This window comes from Trachurus trachurus, assembly GCF_905171665.1.
Source record: "Trachurus trachurus genome assembly, chromosome: 21".
In the NCBI taxonomy this organism is placed as follows: Eukaryota; Metazoa; Chordata; class Actinopteri; order Carangiformes; family Carangidae; genus Trachurus; species Trachurus trachurus.
In genome coordinates this window covers 15,143,268-15,165,929 of record NC_139899.1, presented here as the reverse complement: position 1 = coordinate 15,165,929, position 22,662 = coordinate 15,143,268, and the positions used below count along the sequence as shown (strand labels likewise).

General features: G+C 42.0%; 1 protein-coding gene across 6 annotated transcripts in view; it reads right to left on the bottom strand.

Annotated features, from left to right (window-relative positions):
• The window catches only part of pkp4 (plakophilin 4), a 79,672-nt gene that overhangs the window by 12,350 nt on the left and 44,660 nt on the right, over positions 1-22,662 (bottom strand). For 4 of the 6 annotated variants that reach the window (XM_083996782.1, XM_083996779.1, XM_083996783.1 and 1 more), the window contains exons 5-11: positions 21,897-22,028; positions 21,307-21,500; positions 19,587-20,166; positions 10,381-10,551; positions 6,618-6,825; positions 5,571-5,703; positions 3,261-3,474 (exon numbers count right to left, since the gene is read on the bottom strand). In XM_083996782.1, coding sequence (XP_083852908.1) covers positions 3,261-3,474; positions 5,571-5,703; positions 6,618-6,825; positions 10,381-10,551; positions 19,587-20,166; positions 21,307-21,500; positions 21,897-22,028 — 1,632 coding nt within the window. Of the gene's footprint in view, positions 1-3,260; positions 3,475-5,570; positions 5,704-6,617; positions 6,826-10,380; positions 10,552-19,586; positions 20,167-21,306; positions 21,501-21,620; positions 21,742-21,896; positions 22,029-22,662 lie in introns of those variants that run through there. The other 2 variants (XM_083996780.1, XM_083996784.1) reach the window with 2 other exon arrangements.

Genomic DNA, 22,662 nt, shown 5'->3' with positions numbered 1-22,662 from the left:
TGGGTTTTTTTCTTTACTTTGCCGGGTTCGGGCGGCTTCTCTGCTCCACTTTGTGCCATCTCTACTGTTATGGAGCATGCGCACACGCATTGTCCAGCTTCAGTCCGACTAAGGCGTATACATGACGGAGAAAATCGAATTCCAATCGCATTATCTGGGTGTCTTAATCAGAGTTGGAGAACTCCAACTTTAGTCGGACTAAGGCATTTACATGCACTTCAGTTGTCCAGTTAGTCGGATTAAGGCAATAATTCGTTTTTTTCAAGTGTCATGTAAACGTACTGAGTGTGTCTCTGACCACTGTCTTTATCAGAGGCCATTTGCCAGATTTTTTAATGTAATAAATCTGTTATGTTGCCCATATAAAGTGACTGCTTCAATAGATTCATAGTGGCACGACAATGGCTGAATTACAGGTAGAGAACATTGATTAGATATGTTTTCCTAAAAGGGGGAAATTTTAGGTGTGTGTCAGCAGTCAGATAATTTCTATGTCATGTTCTTCTTTACCTGACTAGTTAATAGATGTTGGCTTTGTGTGTCAAAAATCAATTCCAAATTTTTTTTTCCTCCCAGTATTTTCCTTGTAACTTGGCCCTGCGGTTATAATTGTGATTATACTGGTACTTTGGCATGGAGACATGTCAAGCCCCTAGCTGCTGAGCACCAATAAGTTTGGCACATTTAATGTGCTAGAAATATTTGGATGACTTTTATGGAAAATACAGTCGGATAGATTCGTAATTATTGAATGACTCCAATACACACAAAGTTTTGTTTTACACTCTAATCAGTCCAATAACCGATGAACAGATTAGTAATTTTCTGTCATATGAGATGATAATGAAACAATTGAGGATATTTGACATGTTGCTGTATCTGTATCTTGTAAGTTAACACACTCATTACCAATAGGGCAGGATTTGGTTCACTGCATGACTTCAGCATGTGATCGACTTTGTCAGATGAAGCAATAACCGAGTGGGTTTTTACTTCACACTGTGAGAAGCTGCTGATCATCCAAAATGCCTGCCATATTTGTTAACCGTTCAGTTTTTGGGAGTTGAACTGGAAACTTGTCAATGCTGCATTGACTTGTGGTGCACAGTTGAGGTTAGTGGGTGTTTCTCATTTTCTCTTCAGTGTATTGCTACTTATGTATTGCTGATTTTTCCAAAGTAATGTTAGTTTAAACTGATACAGAAAAATACACACAGTTAAAAAGTTATTGTGGTCTCATGAAGGTCATAAGTGGAGTAAAAACAAAAGACAAAAACTAAGTGAACCAAGTGCAATCAACTCCAAGCACTCCAAACATAATGAAATCATGATTAAGTGTGTAGCTGAGTTTTCCTGAATGTAGCCAAGGTAAGAGCTTACACAGGGTATCAAAACATTAGTTTTGTGCACGTGTGTGTGCGTGCGTGTGTGTGTGTGTGTGTGTGAGAGAGAAGAAAACCCACACAAGCACCATTTTCAGGTTTCCCTGTAGTACAGCTAACGGCAATGCTCTGGGCTTGGCCTTTTGATCTCAAGGGTTGTTTGAGGACAGGAATAACCACAACAGCTGCTGGAGGACATGGCAGGTAAGATGGCTATGATCGCATTGTGTGTCCCCACAACATGACCCCTGACCTGAAGCAAGCCGTGGTCTGTTCTTGTAGATAGCCGTAATGATGCATAGCTGCCACCTGGACCACACAGAGGAGTCAAGAGGGAACCGTTAACCCCAGTAGCCCCAGGGTCCTGACAACTGGTCGGCTTCTTGACTACATTTAGAATCCAATATTGTTGATATTGGCCAAACTATCCATCATAAGTGGAAAGGAGCTGTGGGTGAGTGGGTGAGCTCTAGTCTGCTCCACTCAGAGCTGTGGTGTGGGTTGCCCTTGTCATCCACCTGAAAGCTCTTTATGTGAATTGTTCTCATCAGCTGTAATTAACCAAAGGTGATTCGGCAGTACTGACCTTTTTCTAATTGCTCCCCATCCTGGGGCATGCACTACCAATTAGCCACCGCAGGCTCTTTAACTAGTGGATGAAAGGGGAAAAACAGAGCCCACATTAAAAGTGCTGACTCTGATTGCGCAATGCACGTCTGTGCAACCTTTTGAAATGTGAATGAAGGGAGCGAAGAAATTTGAGTGGTTCTCAGCCGTAAAACCCCCGTGCACTTACACCCTGTGTGCTTACAACACAAGCACAAGCGTGAGCAGAGACAAATTATGTTATTTTGCCCTTTTAGAAATGTGATTATTTAACATTCAGTATGCATTCAGCAAAGCAAACAGACTTAATTGAAACAAAAAACTCAGGGCAATCTCTTTCTAGACAATATACAAATGCTGCGGAGTGTTATGTTTGTACACCGGTTGTATTGTTTTCCCTCAGGACCACTGGACTGTAACCTGAGACCATGTTAGAGTGGGGTTTGAAGTGGAGCACCAACAGCTGACTCAGCAACCTGGGAGCCAAATGTCTTGGCTTGCTTATTTCTGTAGCGCTCCACCCTGATCCAAAACAACATGGATTTATACCCTGTTTGCAGAGCTCAGACAATACACAAATACAACCGACCTGCACACAGCCCGATGCAAAGAGGAGGCAAACTGACAAGCAGAGTGTCAGGGACAATTTTCAGACGGAGAATGAGCTAAATCTCTCTGCAGCCTAAGTCATAAAAGAATATGAATCCGGTGAAAGTGTGGTTTTATTTCTTTCCATGTATCATAAGCAGTAGTGACAGGTGTAGAGCCAAAAGCCTCCATGATTCATTCACTATGACGCGTGTGATCTTAGGACAGAGCATGGAAAGCAGCTTGTTTAATTCTTTTGTATCTGTTCTTGGGCATCTTAATTCAGACTTAATCTTGCAGAATTTATTAGATAATCAACTTAACATTGAACAACCAATTTGGTTATTGATCACTTGTTTATTTATGTAAAGATTTAAAATATTCTTTGGTGCCACAGGTTAGTAAATATGTGTGATTTACTGCTTTTCCCCAAGTGTAAACTGAATATTTTGGGGGTTTTAAATTCTGTTGAGAATGTAATTCTGCAGCTGCTCTCCGTGCAACACATGGCAGAAGATGATGAAGGTAGGAAGACGAGGAAGTTCATAAAGCTTTATCACTTTGTGGGAAATTCTCAAGCACACATTTTCAAAGACATATGTGAGAGGGAGTGTAACTTCATCCATCTTAGAATTCACAACAGTCTATAACCTGCATAAATATTCTCTCCCCATGCCGACCTACCTGTGACAAGCTCTCGCACTTCTGCATCTACAGTCTTTCTCAGCAGGCGGAGCAGAGCTGGAACGCCTCCTGCATTCCTCACGGCGATCTTATTGTCATCCACTGCTTTGCCATAAACAAGGTTCCTCAGAGCTCCACATGAGTTCTTTTGGACCTCAAGGACCTTGTGGTCTAGTAGGTCCACCAGGTGTTTAATACCTCCCAGTCGACAAACCTATAAACAGAGTGAATGAGATCACACACACACACCATTAGCACTCAGGAAATGACTCTGACAAAGCTCATAACTTTTCACCTTATATATTGTGAAAAGGCAAAATGATGCATTTATTCATGTCGCTGCAGAATCTATACACAGGGAATTTATTCATATTATCTGCTATGAATACATAAATAATAAATACTATTATCTGCCATCAGACCAGAAAACATCTCAGCCAAAACAAAGTGGCTCAGGAATGGACTCACTGAATTATTATTGTTTATTATTCACATTATTGTTATTACTAATGAGTTGAAGGACAAATGATTTTCCCCTGTGTCTGGCTTGTTTAGCTATTTATTTGGAAAAGTAATCTATGTTAATCTATGACTGCAGAAAAAGTATTAACCACAGGACACAGGGGTTTGAAAGATTAAATTTACATTTTGTTCTGGAGCAAAGAATTGAAAAATGAATAATTTTGGAATATGTTATTTGGCACCATATCTAAGTCCTATTCCTCCATGTGTTCCCCATGTTACGACCTATGTAAATCATAATGTAAGTATCTTTGCTAGTTCCAATCTAGCGCCCAGGTTGTTTAAATAGCAAATACACTCACATCTATCTATGTGCCCATGGCTGTGTTGGATTAAAATGAGGTGTGATCTGGCACACTGTTAGTGCATTGCTATCTTACCCAACTGACCAGCAAAACCTGGTTGTAAGTCACTGGTGCAATATTTCACTGTTATTTTTAAAAGGGAACATATTTCAGTACTATAAGGCAACCTACAGAGGTGTACCTCCCTGTGCACTGTGATGGCCCCTGTTGAAAGTTGAAAATGACCGTAAATGGTGAAACGTTACAATAAAGCTTCAGAGAGTCAGTTATCTTCTTTGAGGTGTGTGTTGTATCGTGTTGTCATGTACCATGGATGTCTCCTACACGAGGCTTTACACAGAAGCTTCTTTCTTACTAAATTACCTGATAAAACCTCCTTCATCACCGAAATTTGCCGATGCACCTTATCATGAACCAAACATCATCATACAACACAAAATATCCCTAATGTGATTTCTGCTGCAGTGCATGCAGTGTGTTGATTCACTCAGCCCGTCTTCGCCCCTCAGAGAACACAGAGCTGCAGTGTGTGTGCGTGTGTGTGTGTGTGTGCCAGGACTGGCTGTGCCACAAGCTTCAGACCATGTGGTTTGGTTCGTTAAAACAGAGCCTATTATGTTTAAAAAAAAAAAAAAGACTGACTATAAATGTTGCATTGATTACTGTATGTCTGTTTTGTTACTGTTGCTGTATGCTGTGGGCATTTTTTGTTGGCTTATGGTATGACTGAGATGTGTGAATGTGTCTATGTATCAAGATAGGAAGGTTCTGCCTTTATTCTGCCTCACTGTTTGGTATAGAAAGGGAGAAACACAGAGTCAGGGGACAGATTGTTGTCCTGAACCAAAGTGTTGGACCAACTGACTGACTGACATTTCCATCCTCAGAGCATAACTGAGAATCTGATTTCAAAGGGAAATTATTTTCAATAACTTGGGTTTTATCTTTACGGGTCTGGCAGTCAGTTTTCTTTTTCTTTTTTTTGGTTCTGATGACACTGACTCACCACAGCGACTGCTGAGGTCTTGGAATGGGGCAAAAGTGCTAAAAATAGGCCATGTTATGCAACAAGCAAGACTGAGATTAGCCTGAAGATTTGGCAGATCAGCAGCAACATTATTGGGAGATAAAAAGCAAAAGTGAGCTGTAATGTTTCTAATGAACTCTTACTGCACAGGCAAAGCAATTGTTTTCTCTTCCCAATGAATATAACTTCATTTGGGGTTTTGTTCACAACTTGTTTTATCATCTAGAAAATAGTTTGCTGCGGATGTTGCTGCATTTTTTGTGCATTACAACAAATGGCTGTAGCTTCCACAATAAAACCACAGTTACAATAAGCTGTCGATTCCCTTTAAACACGACACAGTTAAAACAGATAAATGCACAAAGCATGAGCACAGCGTGTAATAATTATCGGAAATTAAAAGTGTGATTGAAGTCATTCTACTAAAACACAGCATGGGATCCATACAATGCTTACCTCAGACTTGATTCGATTATCACCAAAGCACAGGTGCTGCAGGTAGGCGGCTGCGTTGGCCTGCACTGAGGGGAAGTGGTGCTGCAGCATGTGAATCACCTCTGTAAGCTCTGGGTCACGCCACGCAAACTCCCTAGAAACACAGGCGGTGCACAAAGGTATCAGCGTGACAACAGAGACAGGAATAAAGTTGTCTCCACCGCAGGCACTGTTTCCTTCAAAATAAATACCTCGGGAGCTCGGGGCAAACTGATAAGTCCAGGAAATTACATTCACATCCGCTTAAATGTAACAATCCACTTTGGTCACACTTTGATTACTGCTTTTTTTGTGTTTCTGTGTGCTTTTTACAGTTGAAAGCCAGGACAAACTCTGTTGTAACTAACATGTTCTAAATGTTCTTTTATCTCTTGTTTGATAAAGAACATATCAGGTAAGACAAACCAGCACTGGCTTACATGCATCCAAAACTAGAAGAAACTAGGTTGAGTATTCTCTGAATTATGTGCCATAAGACCCCAGGCTGGTCAAACTGCTTACCAAGCAGGAAAATATACTGATGGATATTCCTGGAATAAAATCAGATTTACAAATATTCTAGGGGATTTCTTCACTCCAAGTACTTGACCTGGGTCAAGGCAGTCGTCCTGGTGGACTTATTCCAAGTAGTTCAAGTAGTGACACCATGGGGGTATAAACAAAGCTCCCAATGTACAAGTTCAGGGGTTTACTGGAGAGGTCAACCCACTTTCTATGCATAAACGTGTAGGACAAGAGCAGACAGAGCACAGTGCATGTGAGACTCTGTTCTCTATAGGCACAGTAGAGCCAGTTTAATGGCTGGAGCTGTGTGTGACTATTCAGGGGTCTCTGTGTTTGAATAGTAAGTGGACACCGGTGTTGACCCAGCAGAACAGGGATGCCTTGTAAGCATAAGTAGTCCCTCTGGATGACTGGTTTGCTCTACACTACACAGGTTTGACCTCAGGCTACACCTAGATTAGAAACACAACATTACGGCAAAAAAAAAAAGTGAGCAGTGCCTACCTGGGATCCTTTTGAATGCTGTCTATGGAGGGTGAGCGGGTGGGATCGTCCATGACAACAGCCTGGCGAGTATAATTTGGGTCAGAGGGTCGGTACTGTGCAGAGCGATACGGATCAGCATAGGTGGCTGCAGTGTTAAGAGCATAGTTGTTTCTTTGGTAGGTCATGGCACTGCGCTGGCTGGATGTCCGCTGGAGACTCCCCACACCTGACGGCCAAAAACCCCCCAAAACAAAACAAAAAACATTCTATTAAGAGAGAAGGTTTCACCATTAATAATTCAAGTCCACGGCCCTCAAAGTGCAGCTTAACTCTGAGCTTGCATACTAACTTTAAACCGAGCTGGAAATACAAACATGCAGCTGTTCTGACAGACTCAGCAAATTCTCGAATCTGGAACCAATAAATGATGAGGATAAAACACAGCTCCCACGGCTCCACAAAGCAGAAGTCTTCTCCTTCAAAGGCATGTTTGCATGTTGTTTTGCTTTTACAAGATTGTGTTTAGCCAGAGGGCTCCTGCTGGTTTTCAAAGAGGACAGGAGGACTCCACCTGCTCGATGATCCATAAATCCTTTCCTCAGCGTCTCCTTAGTCCTTTGCGCCACCGTATTTTTAGGCTTACATTGCCAAACACAGGAGTGAGGCGATGGTAAACCATGACCGGCTCCAGAAGCAGTCAGTGATACACTAGTGCAGTTGAAGCATCACAAAGATAAAACATGCAGAGAAGTCATTCTTCCAAACAAGGTCCAATAATCAGCCTGACGGCATCTCGTCCCTTCAGTCATACTTCCTTTGTTCATCCGCTCCAAGTGATATTATGACCTAGTTTGTTTTTTTTAACACAATGGGTCACAAACACAGCACTGCATAAACAAGCTGGTTGGATTTAGCCCTCCTTCTCACTACACCACGTGATGTGTGGCAGCGTGACTGCTGCGCTAGTCAGATTTCTATCAGCCATCCAACAGGACTGGGCTTGTGCGTGCTCAAACTCCCTCCTACCAGGAACCAAGACGTCAACTTGTGGGGCCGCTCCAAAAACACAATTTCTCACATCAGTGCACTTCTATGTTGGGCAGCAGTGCTACCCTGCAATATGGTTATCTCCCAAAATGTGACCTATCAGTGCCAAAGACACTGGGAGACAAACACAACGTAGCTTTGCAATTTTACCAGAACCGTTTGGATCCTATCGCTGATCTTTTCAGCCCAGGATCGATATTTCTCCTAAACATAAAAATTGCGCTCCCACCTGCACAAAAAGATTAAAGTGCAAGTCAAAGACGACTTGTGAAGCTGGTGGGAGAAAATGGCTCATTGAAATTTAATTTCACAACATAACAAAGAATACTCTAGGATCAAATTGGATTTTTCTAATGAGCTCAGTCTTATAAAGACTCCATATTGAACACCCCCGCTAGCTCCACCCCACTTGCCTTTTCTCAGTATAGCAGGCATAAACACATTATAGCAGCTTGTCCGTGGGGCTTCTTCACAGCATCAATAGCGTTTATTAGGGAACTTATCGGTCTAAGCAGATCTCCATTGTGCCAGGGAGACGGCTGAAAGGAGAGAGTGTGTGTGTGTGTGTGTGCGCAAACTAAGCATGTGTATCTTGAGGCTGGAGGGATGATGAGTGAAGAATGCCAACATCAGGAGAGCTAGAAGAGAGCAGGCTGTGGATGTGGGTAACCAAGCTGTCCCCTGGCCCCTTCATCCTTCTTTTCATTCTCAGTGTGACACACGGGTAATGGACTCCTTTGTGGCAGGATGACATATCAGTATCTGCCTATTAACTCATGTCTCACCCGTTCTGTCTAACAGTGGAGAGGGGAAGGGAAGCAGGGAAGGAGAGGGTGACAGAGGGAAAGAAAAATAAGGAGGAGAGAGACGCGAGGAAGACATAACATACGTGGTGTAAAGGGCACTAAATGGCCTTCCCCAAGGGAGACATTACACCAGTGTCAAGAGCCCCAAATTAAATGGGAGACTTTGAAATATTTGAAGACAAAGGGGGCGTCTACACAAAGTAACAGGAATGTACACTTACTCCGAAGAAGTATAATAATGTGATGAGTGAAAAAACAGCTTTGAAAAAAGTGCTCGCTTGACCTGCATGACTCTGCTGCATAAGGATAGTCAACACAAAAAAGGACATAAAAAAACGACGAGGTCAATAAGAAAACAAAATTGAGTGTTTTGAAATAATTTAGAGTCTGATCAGTCAGATATTGTGTGTTGTTTGTTTGCAGTAGCATCAAATCTCCACTTTTTTTTTTTTTTTACTGTGCAGCATTTTTATATTGACAGTATTGATGCAGACCGGCCTACAGGGGAAACATATACTTTATAATAACTAAAATAAATAGCTATGTAGTTCCGCATAATGATGTCTCCCGGAACTCCTCTCATGGTAAAAACAACTCTCAATCTCTTTTAAATTCTACTGTACTTATTATAGCTGCTAGCTAGTTGCAACAGTAACAGGAGGAAAGCACATGCAGATGCAGAAGGCAGAATTATTATCCTGCTCACTGATGATGAACTGTGAATTTGTTCAAAGTTCAAAGTAATGACCTCACAAACAGCCTATGAAATCATAAAGCAATTATTCTTTTCCCCACTCAAATCATTTCTCATGGCTCTGTAGAAACTAGTACATGACCTGGCGCCAGACCTCCGGCCTGAGGGTTGGAAACACAGACCAATAACACTTCTTTCTGTAACTTCAAGAGGTGTTTTGTTGTTATGAAACACGGGTTGTGATGATAATCCAACTGGCAAAATCACATGGATGAAGTAAAACAAAAAAAGGATTATGAGGACCCTGCACAAGATCAAACCCTGGTAATATAAACTATATGAATAATCACTTCTTGTGGTCATTTTCAACTGGGTTCATTTTAGATCAACACCTAACTAGTGCTTCTTCCCATTTTCAGTTCAGTTTCCTTTTCCACACCTGACCCGGGTGACATAAATATCATTGTCTTCTGAATCTTTCTTAAATTTTCCTCTAAATCTTCTCTTTTGAAAATCAGAGTCACAGAACAATAAAAAAACTGAATCCGCTTTTGATAGTTATAAGGCACTTTATATTATATCCAGGCAGTGTCCTGGATATCATGTTGACATGCCCATGATGTGTGGTTAGTCATTGTCTCTACATGATACCTTTACTTAAAGGGATAGTTCACCCTAGAATGATATTTCGCTCATTATCTACTCACCCTCATGTTGACTAAGGGCTGGAAGAATTTTCAGAGCCCACCGTCCCTTCTCTGAGTTACTCGAAGCTCCTCTTCCTGGTCCGTCCAAATCTCGCGTGATTCGCAGTAACCGCACTGACGCCGGCGCAAATCACGCGAGATTTGGACAGACCAGGAAGAGGAGCTTCGAGAAGCTTCCGCTACAAACAAGCTTAAAATATAGACTTATTTAATTTTTTTCGGGACAATTACGCAATTTGGGGCTTCAGCACAAGACGGACATTACATACGAGCATCATGGAGGTATTTGGATGTTTTTTTGTGTGTGTTTTTTTACGAAGAGCTCTGGTGTCCCTTTGCAACCGTTGCATTGAAATGCACTGCTACGCCAAGACCCCCTGTAACTCAGAGAAGGGACGGTGGACTCTGAAAATTCTTCCAGCCCTTAGTCAACATGAGGGTGAGTAGATAATGAGCGAAATATCATTCTAGGGTGAACTATCCCTTTAAAGACTGAGATTGTTATAAAAAAATACCATGGGACTGACCTGATGCGCTCCTGTAGAGGGTGCCCTGTTGGGTGTTGCTGGGACTACGGTACAAAGGGCCCTGGAAAGTCCGATCCTCGTATATTGGTGCAATGTGGCGGTCTGGGGACATGGCTGACCTTAAATCCTGGCCCAGCTGGCTGTGTTGACTGGCGTATGAGCTCCGTATCCCTGCAGATGTAGGAGAGTAGGTGGCGGCAACAGTTAGTTGGAGAATGATTCAGTGATTCCACGCACAGACTCATAAGTCAAGTGTAAATGGTTTGAGCCCCGTATGAGCAAATATCTGTCAATCAACTGTCTTGTCAATGAGAAAGACACTGACAACTTTCAGCATATTTATTGTAATTCTTTCTAGATAGCAGTATCAGTTATGACATGGAGAGTGAGGGACTGAGTGGCTCCATATTACATCAATTTTCACAATATTCGGTGATTTTCAATCATTTTAATCCACTTTCGAAGTTGCCACTGATTTCCATTGACTCTGTTGGGTCGTGAAAATATAATTCAAGAGATTTGATACTTGCTTGAGTAAGGTAATCAATCATATTAAACAACATGTCTCCTTTAATTGATGTCACTGATGCATGGTGATGGAGTTCATGGATTTGCAAAGTCTGCACTACATCACCAAAAATCCATCAGGGTAATTTTGTCATATTTGATGGAAATGAATGGAAACTAATATGCAGTATGGATGGTAGTAAAAATTAAATAAACAGGAAATAAAATAAAATAAATAAAACATGATGATATGCTTGGAGAAATTGTGTGATTTATCATAAATACTGAGATTTCGCACAGCTATTGAAATGAAGTGAAATGGTTGTCAGTAGTGTGTAAACATATAAGAAATAGTATGATTCCTTAAGCAATAAAACCAAGCCTGAGGAAGCTATTATATTTAGCTATTACTACAGTAATACCACGCATCACTGCAAATGCACATCACACAGTGTTGACATACACCAAACACTTAACACTACAGCTCTTCGAGAGATATTCAACAAATCTGACTCTGCTGGGAACAATTTAAAGCATAGTAGGGTAGAAAAACAAACCATTTCAGATTTAATTTAGTCACCCAAAGTAAAATCTCATTCAAGGATATGTTTATTTCCAACTCTCTATCTGGTTACACAGCCTTGACACACAGACTGAGCACTGACACATTTGGACAGCTGCATTGCCTTTTGTTCTCTTTTGTTGCACTTAAACACAACACAAACACTCCAGCCAACATGCTGACAACATCCACATACGATCTGCTCCTGCTTTGGAGAAATAACCAGTAATTAGCCTTAATGCACCATTAAGAGCATCATGAAGAAATGAACAAAACAAACTAATTAAACATTGCCACTCTGAATGTGATTTAACAGTCTTAGTCTTTTTGTATACTTGATAAATAAAATGACAGTCTGTATGATTAAAACTGCCAACTGTATTGTAAAGTTTTGTTTTATTAGGTGTTGGTGTTGCCAGCCAGTGGTCTTTTCCTTGTGAAGGAAGAATAGGCAGGAGCAAATAGTAAATACTCCACTAAACGGACCACTGATGAAGACCAACCAGAGCAAACTGGGATCATCCACAAAGACTGAGAACCAATCAGAGCATAGCCAGAGCAGATGTTGGGAAATGTGTGGTGCAGGAAGCAGCCCGAACCTCTATAATCAGCCACGGGCTAACCTGCCAACAGTGGGGAAAAGACAAAACACTGAGGTGTGTGCTGCAATTAAAACCCCCTTCCCTGCAGCTTACTATAACAACAGGCGATGGGGGCAGCATGAAGCAGCAGGTTTTCCCTGACTCAGATTCAGTTCTGGCTGTTTAACAATAAAAGCAGAATGAGGTAATAGCAATATCTGCTGCTCTGAATACATCCACATAAAGAGGACCCAAGACTGTGAGACTCATCAGCCATCACTCTCATCACATTACCCGACCAAAATCAAAAATGTTTAAAAAACATCCAATGAAAACACAGCACATATCTGTACTCTTTCTTCAAGGGAGGATCTCTTCAGATCTGGTCATTCAAACCTCAAAGTCCTGAAATAACCATTTAATTTTAGTCCAGTCACTGCCCAGTAGTGAAACAGTATCAGAAAACACAACATCCTGTACAGATGTTGTTCAGATTCAGATGTTAGTTGTTCAGATTTAGTTCTGGTGTCTAGATAGAAATAAACAGACGGTTTCAACCACACAGAGAAAAGTACAGCATCAAAATTATTTTACATAGTTCCAGGGAGTATTCTACTCAAGGTGCTGTAGGTTTTTTTTTTTTAACTGTACAAGTGAGGAAAATTACTTAGAATTATAGTAATTAGTGTAAATGGGATTTATTTTCTCCCATTGCTGCACAGACTGTATAGCACTGTTGCACATGGTGCAAAATTCTCCTCCACTGCTGCAGACACCTGCCGTTTGATAACTGACATTCATCTCAGGCTTGTGTTCCCGGGAGCACATTAAGCCAAGATGGTGTGAGCGACTGGTATGATACAACCTTCTATTGAAGCCCATTGCTGACAAGGTAAAGAGGCAATCGCTGTACACTTCCCCAGATCAAGAGTACAGCTATCAGAGACAAGGACAGTAGTAGTGCAGAGGGTGTTTCAGATATGTAGAAAATACGAGAAAATCTGCAACAAAACAGCGACAAGAAAATAAATGAATGAGTAATTGGATGAATTACGTATAGTTAAGGTGGTGGTAACAAAGTTTCTATCACACTAAGGGCTAATGACTACAGTTATCCGCTGATGGGGGTTGGGGTAAACATGTTAAGTTGACATGCCAAATATATTTTGTATTGACAGGTAACAGTCACGCTTATACTGTTAAATTCTTAAGATGGCATGAGAGGCATAAGGACTACGCCCATTTTAATCCGAAGAAAGATTCACAACATATGTGTGCAATAAAAATTAAAGGACAAGGTAGATCTAAACAAACCCACACACTTAAACTGATCTGAATGCCCATGTTTGTGTTAATCCTCACATCAGTGAAGCCCACTAAACTGTGAATCCCAGCGGACCAGTGTACAGTTGGCAACTAACTGCTCACTGCACATTTCACAAGCCTCCAAACGTCACTTGGGTCTTTTCCAACTGCACGAGCTCAGGCGCAAACTGCTGCTGCCATGCAGAACCACCTAAATGAGGGATTCTTGTCACAGCCCGAGACGGAGGAAATTAATAAATAAGCATGTTTGCCTCCTTTGGGAGAAGAGGGCCTTCGGGGGCACAACAAGTTAAGATTTTATGTATGGATAGTCGGCCAGACTGATGCTGACATTTGAAGCACCAGGGCAGGCAGGCAGCTGGTCAAAGCCTCTGCTAACCTTTGGCTACATAATGAATGCATGAGAATCAATTAAAAACATGAATGGTTAATGATTAAAAGTAGGTTATAGTCCAGAATACACACTGGTTGGCTGAGACCAGTTGATTGACATGGCTAGCCCACATTTTTATAAGGGAACTGCTTAGTCTGTGTTGGAATTGAAAGTTGTGCTTTGCCACCAGGATGTGTGTCTGTGTGCTAATCAGGAGGTTTGGGAGAAATCCCAGTGGGCCTCCACCACTCTGGCAGGATCACCTGGGGTTAGAGGATAACATTTGGGTTTTTGGAACTGACCTGCATTTCTCATCCTCTTGGGTACAAAACAGCAGCTGCAGTGTTATTACCCATGCTGTGTCTGTGTCAAAGTGCTTTTTTTCCCACCACTTACAGGTTAATCTTATAACAAGTCGCTGCTGGTCTTACGTACCACAGCCTTGATCAGTGAGTTCTATTCATTTTATCAATTACTGTCTGTTTAGTCTTTGCACTGTAATAAATAAAGAAGAGCAGACACTGCCAACATATTCATGTGCTAATTGAAAGTGTGTGTATGTTTTTTGTTTTAAGTGGTGTCTAATAACTGAAAACTAGAGCTAACAAAAGATATTATCTCCTATTACTCAACAGGATTGCACAGTGTTCAATTCCCCTGTTGAAAATCAGTTCCCCTCCACACCTGGTACTTGGTTATTTTCCCATTATTTTGGAATTGCATGGTCAAAAATATTTATTATTTTTAATTATCCATACAAAATAAATTCTTTTAACACCACAATACGACCATAATAAGACACTTAATGCACTGCTTTTAGAGCAGCTTAGAGGGTGTTAGGCACTCCAGGGTGAGTGTCTCCTAGCTTTTAGTGGGCTCTCTGGTGTCTTATTGCTAAATAAACCATTGTAGCAGCAATATATACTGTAGATTCACAATATCAGACTTATTAACGGTTTTCTATTAGAAATACCCAAATAGCTTCAAGGAAAAAAGGCTTGACTATGGGATACAAATAAACAAGTACTGGAAGGCATGTTGTTGTGCAGGGTAGGAGGTAAAACAAAGTAAAAAAAAAAGAAAAAGAATGTCGCCGCTGTGTGCTGTAGCTTAGGAATCCTTTCACTCTGTGGCAGTTTTCACAATAGCCACAAGCAGGAGCTTGGCAGGAAATCAGTTCAGCTCCTCTTGTTCAAAGGTTTGAAGGGGCGAGGGTATGCAGAAAGAAGAGGTAGCGGGAAGACGCAAGGAGAGGTGGGGGCAACCGAGAAGAAAGCAGGAGAGAATATAAAAGAGGGAGGGAAAGAAAGGGATGAAAAATAAAAAAGAGGGTTAATGAGGCCGTCTAGGACCACCAGAGACTTCTCATCCCATGTAAACCCTGGCTACGTGAACGGGGGGCTTTTGGCACAGCTGTGACCCAGCGAGAGGGACAGAATCTCCCCTGCACAGGAGCCTTCATGCATATCTCTTCTTCTCAGCAGCCTGACTCCTGAAAGTAGCAACATTCAAACAACCTTAGAGGAGACTAATCTGTCTGCCTCCTTTATTCTGCTCCCTTGATAGAGGAGCTGCAGTCACTTCTAAAAGCATCTGCAAATTGTCAGGGAGAAATAACATACTGCTGTCTATTGAGGACGAATGGCCCACATTCGTGGTGCGTTATAGTCATTTAATTCTCCCCCTCAGCCCTCTCACCCTGGCTATAACAGATTATACTTGGCAGAAGCTAGATGAAGGGCGGTGGCGACTTGGTGCGTGCTTGCTCTGGAGAAGCAAACACTTAAATGGATGCAGCTGACTGCATTCCTCAACGAAAATTATTTTCAAAACCCTTCTCCAAACAAACAAGAGAACTGTGATAACCAGAAAATCGCTACACTTAAAAGTGAGACCAGCTATGGAACAGAACTATAGGTTGTAGAAATGCCATTTTCCCCTCGCTCTTCCTTTCCCACTCTATTCTGAGATGGACACTGACCATAATGAGCATATTATTAGGGACAATTTGTCTTCATTTTCCATTTTTCAGCAGCAGAGAGAAGGCATGACATCCTGCCAATGTGAGTGCAAGGAAGGGAGCCAGGTGGGTGGTAGGAGAAAAAAAAGGAGGGAAGAGAAAGAGAGAAGGGCACTGACAGGAGTAGAGAGGAAACACAAGAAGAGGGATAGAAGAAAACAGAGGAGAACAACGAACTGTGTGACAAAGCAAGAAAGAGGTGAGGAAAAGAGGCAAAAACATCTTCTGATAGATAGTGACAGAAAACCACCAACAGCTACGGTATCAAGGCAAGGCTGTCGGATGGCATTTGCCAAATGCCTGCAATGGAGCCTGATCATGTGATCATCCCATTTCCTTCCACTATGGCTCATCAAACACTTGTGACAAATTATTGTGGTAGAGGTAAAGCTCCAGTGAAGTGTATGCGAAGGAGAGCGAGACACTAAGATGGGAATGAGGGGAAAGGAGAGAGAGAGAGAGAGAGAGAGAGAGAGAGAGAGAGAGAGAGAGAGAGAGAGAGAGAGAGAGAGAGAGAGAGAGAGAGAGAGAGAGAGAGAGAGACGAGGGGGAGGAGGACATGAGTGGGAGAGGAGAGCTAGGCTGGTGTCTGCTCAGTGGACAGTGACTGAAAACCCATTTAGGTCTACTGGAGACATCATCAGTCATAGCAGCAGCGTGTTTGGATGAGCAGTGGGACTAGATGACAAAATAATCTGTAAAATTCTTCAAAATCACAAAATAAAATCCCACGGTAACCTTGAGAAACTCATTTCTGATAAATGTAAATATTCAGCATTTTTAGTCAAAGCGCTAAATAATTATTATATCAGGCTGCAGTGACAGGGTATGTTGGGTAGGCCATATCCAGGCAGAAAAATAATAACCAAACAATCAAATGACCCTTAAAAAAGAAGAAATTCTGCGATTTAAACATGGTTTGAATTTCTGAGGTCCGATTATGAGCAGCCTGATCTTTGCTGCAGATAATCTGTGCCTATGAGGAAAGGAAACAAAAACAAACCTCTTCCAATATCTTAAAAATGTGCCGTCCCACTGAGCAGATAAAAAGTCAATTCAGTCACAGTCAGTCAGTCAGTTTGCAGCCCTTCAGTGCTAGTAATAACACTCGCATGATACCAAACATGCTATAAGTGTAAATATAGATGTGTGGATTAGCCAATTCACAGTGGTTTCAGAAAGTATTCAAGTTCATCTTCTGCACACTACTGTGTTAATTTCAAATAGATAGAATTGCCATCTTTGCCCATGGATCTTCACTCAATACCCTATAATGACAGACTAAAAAGACTGAATTGAATAAGATTTTTTTTTGCAAAAGGAATTCAGACCCCATTCTTTACAAAAGCCTCTCTGACAGCAATTACAGCTTTGAGTCTTCTTGGGTAAGTCTCTACAAGCATTTCACACCTGGATTTGAGCAGTTTATTCTATTCTTTTCTGGCAGATCCACTGAAGCTCCGTCAAATTGGATGGGAAGCTTCTGTGCATTGCCATCTTCTTTACAGATGTTCTGAGGGGTTTCAATCTGGGCTTTGGTTGGAAGAATCGTGGACAATCATGAGACTTGTCCAGAAGCCACTCCAATGTTTTGGCCGTGCTGATTCGTGCCATTGTTGCCACTGCAGCAGCCTTGGGTCTTGTGCTGTCTGTGTTTGGGTGCTTTTATCCTTCTCTAAGTTCTGACCAGTCCCTATGTCCTTGCTGCTGACTGGTTCCAGATATGAAGTGTGAACTGTAGGACCTTGTACACAGCTGTGTGCCTTTCTGTATAATGTTCAATCAATTCAATTTGCCACAAATGGAGTCATCTCCACTAGACACATCTCAAGGATAATTAAAGCAAAAACGATGCAAAATGTCAGCTCCATCCATTTCAAACAAAATCTGTAGCAAAATGTGCAACAGGTGAACAGGGCTGAATACTCAAGACTAGATTGTTCAACCACATTGGTATTAAAATAATGTTTTATAATACCTCTTACTTATGTGGGATTAACCCTGAAGGTCTCAACTACCTTCAGGGTACCTTCTAACTACAAATGGTGCTAAATGTAAACTGAGTTAACTGCCAACGGATTAATGAGGAAAGAAACATATTTAGATAATATTTCTGCCTGAATCACCTTAATCACCCTTGACCTATTGTTCAGCACAAAGTAAATGACAGCAGAGGGTGTTACCTTACAATAAATGTTGATCAAACTAAAGAAGCACAGAATCACATGTACATTCAATGGTTAAAAGGCAGTGGGTCGAGATGATGAAATCAGACCAAAAAAAAAAAAAAAGCACACTTGCACATGCGGCGTCTACATGCAAAAGCAATAGACAGAGGATGATGGAAAACTGATTGAACACAACAAAATGTTCACCTTCAACGTCATCATCAACCAGGGCATCTGAGGACATCCCCGGGCAGCGTGAATTCAAGCAGAAAAGGTCCATTAACCTTGTAATAATACATTATACTTTGTAGAATAAGTGCTGATTTTACCCTTCAAAGGAAAAAATAAATGTTGTTAAAATTTGCGATGAAACTTTTACCAGTTCTAAATTTCTTCTTCCATTTTTTTCCATTCAACCTGAAAAAATGTTGTATTGTACTGAAACCATTGTAATATCAGTGCTTTCTATCATCTGTTGAAGCTACATTCTTATCAACAGGAGATATTTTTAAAAAGTGAAAGCTGAGAATGAACACAATAACTGAGGTGAAAAACTGGTTGCCTCTTTGCATTTGAAAAAGAGATGTGCATGGCTGGAAAACATTAACCAGTGCTTGTTTTGGGTCTTTCTCCTAAAAGCATGAAACACAAGCTAGCTTGGCCAGACAGGTTTTCAAATAATTATCTTCCTGATCTCGCTCACACCCACGCACACAGTTACAAAGCAGCCCAGTTTTTTTTCTTCCCTTTCGTGAATGCTCAAGATATAGCCTCGATAATGCTCTCATTAAACTAATGGGTTTGGAAAGAACTTCATAATGTGCTGTGGAAATGTTTTCTCCGACCATCTTTTTGTGTTTCACTGCACAGGTACACATTCTCATGTATACTGCTAAATTGCTTATTACTTATCCTACCGTCAAAATAAATCGGTATCTGAATAAACAACGCATTTACTAAAAATCAAATGCACTTATCATTAAATTAAAGAGCAACACCACCGCAGCTGAAAACCGACTGCTACTGACTTTAACAATGTATCACTTTTCTGCAGTGATGTGCGGCTGTTCGAAAGTGTGTGAGCAGGCTACACTGTTGGGGGCCGTGCAAAACAAATCTTAAACTTCAGTTTCCCATTCTTAACAGCAAAACTGTGATTAACAGTCTATTATATTCTTTGAGTTAATATTTGTCTTCTTACAGGAACTGTACTGGCTCCCCTCCAGCACAACCACTGACCTCCCAGTTGCTGTTTCCTGTCAGATTCTGTATGCTGCTGAGCATAGAGCCAACAAAAAATGTAACACTCTCCAAATATTTACAGGCTGCAGCACAAATCCGCTACTCATGAAGAAATGATGAAAAGCAGTTATCTGACGGCCTACAGAACCGACCTGCTCAAGTTCTGCAAAATACACAAAACACCCATTAAGGGCGTTACTTCATTCCATCAATGTTCCAGTGGTTATGAGACTTTTTTTAAAGGAAATACACACTTAGGGTAAAACCAAGGAAAACACAAGGTAGCAGTTTCTCTTTTCTGCTGTATTTATACGATTGCTATTGTCCTTTTTTATTTATATAACAATATTTTAGAGCCAAAGTGAGTTTGAGCAGTCTATGGAGCTGACTCTGACTAGCATGTGCGTGAGTGTTTGCTGTTGAATACCTGCGAGGCTGTCAGGTCGCGTCATCCTCTCGTAAATGTCGTAAGTCTGGGGTCCGTAGGGGTCAGTGGTGTGGAGCACCGAGCGGGGCAGAGTGGAGCTGTAGTGCTGGGGCACGGCGGTCATGCTAGCCCTGACTGGAGACGATGAGTGAGTAGGCTGCTTCGTTAGTGGAGGGTTCATGTTGTCGACCATCGTCAGGGGGGAGCCCATGCGGCCCGACGACGACCCCGCAGGCGCCTGATAGGGCGAGGTGGTGCGGCTGGCGCTGCCCGACCGCGAGTTTGTGGAGCCCACGCGTCGCAGCGCGGCGGGGGAGTTTTTCTGGGTCGAGTAGGGTGAGCTGTTGCCTCCGCCAGTGGTGCTGGTGCGCTGGGTGGAGGGCAAGGTTGTAGAGAAGATGCTGGAGAGGGGTTTGGGTTCAGTTACAATGGGTGAGCCATAGGCACTGCCAGGTGAGGTACGCAGGGAGCCGCGGGAGGGGGACATACTGCTGGCATACGCTGGCGAGTGAGAGCGAGAAGGCACTGAGCTTACCCTCCGCATAGCACGACCAGGCACTGCTGTTGTTACTGCTGCAGCCTGCAAGTGAGGAAAAAATAAATAAAACAAAACAATATGGCTTCATGCATTTGTTTCTGCAGTCCTTAAGGAGCTATAAAATCATTAACAATTATGTACTCTGCCTTGTACTGACCCAAGTAATGACATGCTAAATAGCACAGCATTAAATAAACCAATTCATTACAGGGCATGACTTTACTCTGGGTCTTGTTTACTGACTTCCCCTCCCCCTCTATAGGGTAGGACAGTGCCATTTGGTTTCTCAGTGGTCTCTGTGTACAACGCGGTGTGAAGCATGATTGTGTTGTTTGCCCAGTGCACTGTGTACCTTCTGTGCCTTTAATCTTTACATTGAAAAATTCACAGACAACATGCCAGTTGATTTATGGTACTTCTATGTTGCTAAAAATAATAATACATAGACTGCTGATCAAAACTAACACCAATTTCTTTCTTTTTTTTTGCAGTTCGGTTCAAAAGTAAGCAAAAAATTGCCCAAGGTAAAAAAAAAACAACAACCAAAAAACAAGGATTGTTTTGGTCAAAATGTTTTTTTGCTGGACAGTGTGCAGCCAATGTGCAAAACTGAGGATGTAATTTAATTGAAAACTGTTGGCAAACCATTGTAAACAGCTGACGTCATTATGTTATATTTGCATTCTGCCAGTTGTCAACAACTTTCAGTGCTTCATCAGTTTGCCTCAGTTCTCAGTCATCACACACATTTGACATATATTTGTACCTATTTTGTAATATAATCAAATTCTCAGCAAAGCTGTTCTCATTTAGGTGTTTTTTTCTGTCTCCGTTGTCACACAGTTGTGGGATTGAAGCGTGACCCATTAAGACCAGACATTAACTAGAAGTCATTTCCGCAATGTTTGTCTGACAAAATCACCAAACACATGTGGAGGGAGACAAATGAGAGGAAAAAGCTAGAACAACGTGTATGAGTAGGATGAGTAGAGAAAAAGGATAACACTGCCCTCATAGGGGTAACTGAACGCTTTGATAAGTATGAAATTGAAGTGAATCATACGCTGTGAGCTTTGCAGTCAAAAGATCTCAACCCGATTGAACACACGTGTGTGTGTGTGTGTGGGGGTATATAATTCTTTGCTTGCAAACAACAATATGTTCTATGTGCAGTGTCAGTACCTGGGCTGAAGCTTGGCCCTCAGCCCTGGCATTCCTCAGCAGGGTGCCAGTGCCAGCACCGGGGAACGAGTGCTGCATCCTCAGCTCAGACTTGCCCAGGTTCTGGCTGCTGAGATAGCCGCTGCTGGCATCCTGGTAGCCACTGTCAGAGTACGAGTTCATCTGGGTTGAGCTGCGCGAATTCCCTGCGGACCCTGAAATAGTGACAGAGAAAGATAAAAAAAAAAAAATGAAACGGAGAGAGGAGAGTGAAAGGTTATAGGTACAGTAGAGCGACACATCATAAGAGGTTATATAATAGACATGACCTTTACCTAGGCGGCATTACTGGCACAGCAGGGGGATAACTGTTCTATCACCCTGTGATTCAGTGTACCATGGCACATTATCACCCCTTTCACTGGCTGTGGTGATGGATCGGTTGTTACCAGTGACACTCAAAGTAACAAGACAAACACAGACTTTATGTATTATGAAAAGATAGGCCAAGAGACAGAGTACAGTAAATGAATTGCTGTGCAAGTGAAGTCTAGTCCAGTAAAGTTAGAGGAAAAAGCACTGCAGAAGATGGAAAGAAGGCAATAACGGACCCTCACTTTCATGGAGGGAGGACTGCTCCGGGGAGTACAGAGACACCTGCTCTGACTCAGTCCTGATGCGGTAGCTGGGCGACTGGGAGCTGTCAGTCACCCGAGACTTTGTGTCCCCTGCGGCGGAGGCATCTGGGAAGACACAGCAGAGCAGGGGAGTCAGACCTAGGAGGAACTTTTTTGAGTCGGAAACAATTATGGAGTTTTGGCTTTGCGATGGAAAATGATTATCATAGTCATTAAATCAGTAAACAATTTTCGTTGAGTTGAGAGGAAACAATAACAGCCAATAATTTCTGCAACATTAGTCTCACCCCTGTGTACAGTTGGAGTCATTCAATTTTAATACCATACTAATTTTCTATAGCAAAAAACGGGTAGCATGTCGCTTAAAGCGCGTTTATAGCCGTGCTCCAAACAATTTCACTGCTCTACCATTTTCCCCTACATCCCTCCTCTCGTCATGCATGACAACAACCAGTGTGGCAAACAGGAACTGGAATTAGCCCCTCTAATGTCCCTGTGCAAAATGTTTCCCCCCATAATCACAATCTAGTTAAAGCGTGACTACTGTCAATGGGTTACTCTGCAATCACTAGAACAATAGGCAGCAAGCAGAGGGGAACAGGGAGGCAAACATTGGCAGCCAGGGTCTGTCAAATCCTGCTCAGTCAGCTGGTGTGTGAATGAGAACTGAATTCCATGAAGGAGCCGCCTTGTTGCCCGAGCTGACCTGTTGAATAAATCTGTTGACACATATCGGCCT